Here is a 7,628-nt window from a genome sequence, read left to right as displayed (position 1 = left end):
GGAGCGCAAAATAAGTAGCTGGTAGCGAAGCAAATCCGGGGAGCGAGACCGCCAAAAATTCGTCATCACGAGGATATAAACAGAAAAGGCTTGGAGCCAAGTCAGAATATCTGTAATTTCCTTAGGGCGCTTTGACGGTCGCAAAACTAATTCGTTATCCCCGATGGTAAACGAAGGAGCGTCATGAACTGAAGTTTCTTCGATAAGAGAGGCCAACTCGACAAACTCGCCGTTGAAAATTGATGCCATAAGCTTCGGGGATACCGGAGGAAAACCAGGCCCGACCACGAGGGGAGAAACCAGGCCCGACCACGAGGGGAGATGCGGTAAGCGTAGAGAAGCGAGGGGGCGAGGCAATACCACCAGAGGCTAAAACACCCGGCGAAACAAACCCCATCCCGGGGCCCGGGGACGTAGACGATGAAAACAAATATGGCGTACCTGAAGGGACAGGATTTTGAATCCGATACAACGGCTGCTGCAGCGTCTGTTGAGGCGGTTGCCAATGTCCAGCTACGGCTCGATCTTGTTGTTGGGGAACCGTAGGCGTCGCTGATTGAAGTAACACGGGTTGTGGTGGCTGCTGAGCAAAAAAAATGGTATTAAACTTGGATGACTCGATGGCCAAGTAGAAGCAACACTGACGATTTGTTGATTTGCCATAGCCGGCGATGGAACACGAGTTGGGAATAACGGTGAAGCAATATGCTGGTGTAAACTTGGCTGAAATTGCCGAGATGGCGACGAGCGAACGGCAAGGGGAGCCGTAGCGATCAACTGCAATGCCACTGTTGAAGTTGTAACAGCATACACGACTGGTGAGCTAGTTGGCGTTAAACTCAAAGCAACTCCTTGAAGAGACATATTTCCCTGAGCCATTTTAGCGAAATGATTTTTTTGGACAAGGTTGTGACGGCATCGATTCACGCAAGCAACTAACAACTCGATCAGGCAAACTGAGCTCATATTTATACTCACCGGAGGGGGCAAGTAGCCGACCGGACAAGCGTCCTAAGACCCGAGACACTACGATACGAAGACCCGTATAACATTAACTTCCTTTATTATTCAATAATAAATACATTTAACAGCTTGTAATAAATTTAACGAGTTATAAATTGTTTTGGGTTGGTAATAAATTTAACAAGTTATAAATTGTTTTGTGCTCTTCATGAAAAATATTGTTCTAACATTGGAATGGACAGTTCAAAGAATTCAGACACAATGTTTCCATATAAGCATGTGTGGGCATTTTGAAGCAAAGCAGAAACAATGTAATTCTTTCCAATAGCACTCAGGTTTATTTTTTGTTGTTTCTTCATGTCGATAAAAGCAAAATAATTGCATATGCTGCCAAACATCCATTCAACTGAAATTCTCACTGAACTCATTGATTTATTAAATAACTCCATATCTGGGGTGAGTTGCCGGTCTTTAAATGGCCCTCGCAGATGGACACCAAGTGGGTATGCCGGATCACCATAAAGACAGAGTGGGATCCCATTGTACACAGCATGCTGTTCCAATAATGGAAGCAGCCCGGATTGATAAAGCATGGTGCTATCATGCCGTTTCCCCTCATATGGCCCAGACAGATTTGCAATCAAACCATCTGGCACCACAACACTCTGAAATTTTATTGCATGGTCTCTTTTATACCCATTGTACATTGACTTCTGATTTTTGTTTGGCCTTGCAATCTTTCGCACAGTCCCATCAATAAAGCCAAAACAGTTTAACAGAGGGGAACCATGATTGTGTATGCTGTCAGCATACCTGCTAAGGTTTTCAGGAGAAAGAAATGGTTGCTCTAAACTTTCGAGGCGATGATGATGTGTATTGAAGACCAGGCTGAGCATTTTGTTGAAAATTAAACAAATTTCACTGGGGTTACGACCAAATCTGCTGACCATGTCAGTATAGCGACAAGGGTAGGCCAATCTTTTGAGAAGAATACATAATCCCTCCAACCCACTACATGTGGTTCGCTGCGAGCACACAATTTTCTCCGGAATGCCAAGACAGATTAATAAGCTTGCTGTATCATTTTTTCTGAAGCGCAACTCTTTGTAACACTCCGTATCATCCCAATTCTCAAACTCAAATTTATCAAATTTCCAATATGGAAAAATCTCTCGTGATTGGTTTGTTGCATAAAGATAGACATATTCTTCCATATCAATCACATCCGATAAATAGGCAAGTGTAAGCTGATCGCGAAATTCTTGCAAACTAATTGTTGCCATTTTCATTTGAGTGCAAGTACAAGACATGCAAAAATACAATTATTTAAACCCCGTTAAATTCGCAAGAATTTTCAAAATTTAAAATATATTCGAAATCAGTTCGAAAGAATACAGAGAGCAACCATCTACATCTGCTATGCAATGTCAGAAGGACAAAAATGTTCTTCAATCAGTGTATTCAGTGACCTTTTCTAGTACATGTCAATGGTTTACAATATATTATAAATAAAAAAGCTGAAGTACTTACTTTTTCCAAATGATATTTCCTACGCCTTTCCGGCCTAATTCAGGTTTATTTACATCGGAACAGCCAAAAAAGTTTGCCAACGATGTTATCCATATTAGACACCGAAAACATAGAGAATCGAAATAAATTCGATAATTATTCGACTTAAATCTTTTCTGCTACGACCGTTCTTCAAGAGTGTGCTAAATCACATTTTGTTTACGACGTGGTGGCGTTCTAGACTCAGACCCCGCCCGCAAAAATGACGTCCTACTTGACGTCGCGTCGTGTTTGCTAAACCTCTCTAATAAGCTAGCTGGTCCCTTGAAGGAAATTCTTAATAATAATAATAGTGCTGGTATTAACCATGAATATTATTTACGGCAGATACATGAACCAAGTTGTTTAAACTCTATAAATACTGATAGATTTTTAAACTTCGTAACTTGTAAATACAATTGATAAGTAACTATATTTTCTATATAGTGTAGAACCCTTAAGGTATCATTGATATACCTGAATTGAACTGTTTTAGTTTTCCTTCAGGACTTTTTAACCGTATGATAGTAAGTTCGAAATGTAATATGTTTGTAATATTACTCCTTTCAACTTGTAATTCAGCTTATGCCGCAAGAAGTTTTTAATAAACCTCAAATAATAATAATAATAATAAATAGTAATTTAGCGAAAAAATGGAAGAACTGGCGTCAGACTTGGGAAGCATACGAAGTAATCACAAACCTCGCCGAACGCGACCAAAAATATCGAGTTGCTACGTTTATCACGTGTATTGGTCCTGAAGCCATGGAAATTCATAATGGTTTACCTTTCCGAAGTGACAAGGAAAGACAAGACATTACGAAGATAATAGAACTATGGAACAATTACTGCATAGGTAAGACAAATCCTATTTATGAGCGGTACAAATTTCACAACAGATTTCAACAACAAGGAGAGACAATAGACACATATGCGACAGTCATTCGTACTTTAGCTGACACATGCGAATTTGGAGCCCTTAAGGAGGAGTTAGTTAGAGACAGAATAGTATGCGGAATACGTGACAATACTTTGCAGAAGAAATTGCTACAAGAAACCAGTTTAACCTTAGAAAAATGTTTAAACATATACAGAGCAGCCGAAGCAGCAAACAATCAACAGAAGCAAATATCGCACAACACTTCAGAGTCTACACATGCACTCAAACCAAAAGGGAAGCCCCAATTCAATAGCCAAAGAAAACCGGAGTTATCATGTCCTGATTGTAAATATTGTGGCAGGCGACATGAGCGTAAGAAAGAAAAATGTCCAGCCTACAATAAAACATGCAATAACTGCTCAATGAAACATCACTTTAGTTCTGTTTGTCAGCAACCAAAAAGACAAGAAAGAGGGCCAAAGACAATACAAACTGGCAGATCTAAAACACAATAAGTTCATGAGGAAACTGATCAGTCCACTGATGATGGGGTTTGGTCAATTACAGAACGAGTAAGTACAGTCCCGGGGAGGAATTGTGTATGTGCAGGTATACAATTGGGCGACCAGATAATACAGATGCAAATTGACACTGGTGCAACATGCAATGTATTACCGCATTCCTATTTGCCTAAAGATGCAAATTGACACTGGTGCAACATGCAATGTATTACCGCATTCCTATTTGCCTAAAGATGTCAAGGTCCAGCCAACCAATAGAAATTTATTTACCTATTCTGAGTAAAAGCTTGAAGTACTAGGCAAGGCAGTGTTGAACATTAGTAACCCAAAGAACAATTGTAAGTACTTTGAAGAATTTTTGATTGTTAAAGATGGGTCCATCCCCCTGTTAGGAGTCAAAACAGCTCAAAAGATGGAACTGTTAGTCATTCAACACCAAAATATCTTACATATGGATTGTAGTAAAGCAGTAACATCTCAGAGATTAAGTAAAGAGGATGTATTGTCAAAGTATGCAGATCTATTTACAGGTTTGGGTAAGATTGAAGGCAAACTTCATCTAGACGTGGATGAAACAGTGACTCCAGTTGTGATGCCACCTCGCCGTGTCCTAATTTTTGTGAAACCCGAGTTAAAAGAAGAGCTTGATCGCCTTAAAGCCCTTAACGTCTTAGTGAAAAAAGAGAAACCAACAGCATGGGTGTCTGGGTTTGTAGCATCTGCCAAGCCAAATGAAAAAGTAAGGGTATGTATTGACCCACAGCATCTAAATACCGCACTGAAGCGTAGACATTATCCCCTTCCAGTTGTTGAGGAGATTCTCCCAGAGTTAGACAAAGCAAAGTTTTTCACAAAGGCTGATCTCAAAGATGGGTATCTACAGATCCAGTTGGATGAAGATTCTAGCAAGCTTACTACGTTTCAGACACCATGGGGTAGGTATCGCTGGCTCCGCATGCCCTATGGAATTTGCCCAGCTTCCGAGTGCTTTCAGCAGAAGCTTGATCAATGCCTTGAAGGATTGCCAGGGGTGTATAAGATAGCTGATGATTTACTCATCATTGGAAAGGGAGACACCGATGAAGAGGCAGAGTGTGACCACGACCAACATCTGACAACGCTGTTTGAACGATGTCGAGCAAAGAATGTCAAGTTAAACAAGGATAAGCTGATTTTCAAATCCAGGGAAGTGTCCTTTATTGGCCACCTAATCACAAGAGAAGGGTTGAAACCAGATCCTAGAAAAGTGGAAGCGATCCAGAGAATGAAGCGACCTAATGATGTTCCAGCAGTATTGCGATTCCTTGGTCTTGTGAAGTACCTGTCAAAATTCCTAAACGATTTATCTGGAATGAGCGAGTCTTTGCGTCAGCTGACACACAAGGATGCAGAATGGAATTGGACAGAAGAGCAAGAGGACGCCTTCGAGCGTATAAAGGAAGCAGTTGTTAAAGCTCCAGTTCTGAAGTATTTCAGCGATACTGATGCAACTGAGGGACAGGGAGATGCTTCACAGAATGGTCTCGGGTTTGCTCTCATGCAGAAGGGACAACCTGTGACATATGCAAGTCGGGCTCTGAATTTGGCAGAGCAGCGATATTCACAGATCGAGAAAGAGCTGTTAGCACAAGTGTTTGGTATGGAACATAATCATCAGTATGTGTATGGTCGTAAGGTTATTTTATGGACCGATCACAAGCCGCTTGTCTCCATATCGCAGAAACCACTAGTCACAGCGCCAAAGAGACTCCAGCGGTTACTTTTGGGGTTACAACAGTATGACTATGAAATTCGCTACAAGCCTGGCAGAGATATGGTCGTGGCTGATACGTTATGTCGAGCATATCTAGAAGACCACATACCTACTAAAACTGAAGTAGAGACAGAGCATATCCATGCAGCACAGTTTTTTTCAATTCCTGACCACCAGATGAAAGAGTTACAGCAGAAAACTGCAGCAGATCCAACATTGCAATTACTCAAGAAGGTAATTTTAGATGGATTTCCAAATTCCAAAGACAGTCTACCAGCAAGCATCCATCCATATTTTGGTATTCGAGATGAATTGTCTGTAGTCGATGGCATCATCTTCAAAGGGCTACGTTGTATTATTCCTGTGGTTCTCAGACACAAAATTATGTTGAAATTGCATGAGTCACACATTGGGGTGCAAGGATGTCTTCGGAGAGCTGGAGAACTAGTCTATTGGCCAGGTATGAATGCTGAACTCACTGATTACATTAGTAAGTGTGACATCTGTCTATCATCAAGTACAAGTCAAGCTAGGGAGCTCTTTATTTATCACGAGATTCCAGACAGACCCTGGAAGAAGATTGCCACTGACATTTTTACGATAGACGGTAAAGACTTTTTGTGCACAGTCGATTACTATAGCGGTTATTTTGAAGTAGACCCATTAAGTAGCAAAACAAGTAAAAGTGTAATTTCCAAGATGAAGAGACACTTTTCTACTCATGGAATTCCTAATGAACTTTGTAGTGACAATGGTCCCCCATTTAACTCAGTTGAATTTACTAACTTTATGAGGTTTGCAGGAACTAAGCACATCACCAGTTCACCATTGCATGCTCAGAGCAATGGAAGAGCCGAAAATGCAGTCAAGACAGCCAAGAACCTCATGAAGAAAAGCAAAGAGGCATGTATGGAGTATTTTATCTCGTTGCTTAGCTGGAGAAACACTCCTACGGAAGGCATGGATACGTCCCCAGCTCAAAGAATGTTTGGACGGAGAACTCGGACACAGTTACCGACTGCTGAACCATTACTAAAGCCACAACCAGCGCCAGTTGATGTAAGAAAACAAATTCTGACAAGGAAGGAGAAACAAGCATCCTATTATAACAGGCAGACAAAGGAGCTTCCAACGCTGAAAGAAGGTCAAGTGGTGCGAATTACCCCTCAACCAAATGATCGAGAGAAGAAATGGATAAAAGGTCAAGTAACTAGAGAAGCGGGTATCAGATCTTATGAAGTGATAACTGAGGATGGCAGGCAGTTCAGGAGAAATCGTAAACATTTGCGTGCTTCTAAGGAACAGTTTTATCCGCCAGACAAACAATCTCCACATGTGTCACCATCATCAACACCACCTCCATTAACGCCGCCAAAGTTGCAGGTCCAACATGTTCCGCAGCAGCCCGTTGTTAGCCCTGGGAAAGCCATCAGTGGAGTGACGAGGAGTGGCCGAGTATTCAAACCGCCAAGTTGCCTAGGCTAGGATTGGATTAGTCCGTTATAAGGCTGAGAACATTGCTTGTCAGTTCATTATGAACTCTTTAGAAAAACAATATAGATTATTTGGAACCCTATTACATAGGCACACATATTGTAGAACTATTTCTCAAGAAAATCTTCAAAAAAAAAAGTAAAAGAAAAAAAAGGAAGGATGTAACGTTATCTACATAGGTGCCCTGTGTAACTCGTGCCCCGTGCATGATGGGTAATGTAGTTAGGTATAAATATTAGCTTGTTGTAAATAATCTCTCTCACTTCTTCTGTATTGAATTGTACTCAATACACGAGTTTGGATACGATAATATGACACATATATCTGTAGTGAGAACTTTAGGTGGAAAAAGTGAAGCCAAAGATGGCGTAAATTTGAAGCGCGATAGTATACGTCAGTTTCAAGCTCCTGCACGGAAATATTTTAATCATTTTTCTTTAAATTGTTTTAAGGTAAACCCCTAAATAAT

General features: G+C 40.9%; 1 protein-coding gene across 1 annotated transcript; it reads left to right on the top strand.

Moving 5' to 3' along the window:
• Positions 1–4,363: 4,363 nt before the first annotated feature.
• Positions 4,364–7,150, top strand: LOC114530052 (uncharacterized protein K02A2.6-like). Its single transcript, XM_028551632.1, has one exon. The coding sequence runs from the start codon at positions 4,364–4,366 to the stop codon at positions 7,148–7,150; it is 2,787 nt and encodes a 928-aa protein (XP_028407433.1).
• The last annotated feature ends 478 nt before the right edge of the window (positions 7,151–7,628 follow it).

Source organism: Dendronephthya gigantea, unplaced genomic scaffold (assembly GCF_004324835.1).
Source record: "Dendronephthya gigantea isolate DGI-Jeju-01 unplaced genomic scaffold, DenGig_1.0 000059F, whole genome shotgun sequence".
NCBI classification, from domain to species: Eukaryota; Metazoa; Cnidaria; class Anthozoa; order Malacalcyonacea; family Nephtheidae; genus Dendronephthya; species Dendronephthya gigantea.
Note: the sequence above shows the minus strand (reverse complement) of the source record. Positions and strands in the feature narration are given on the sequence as shown.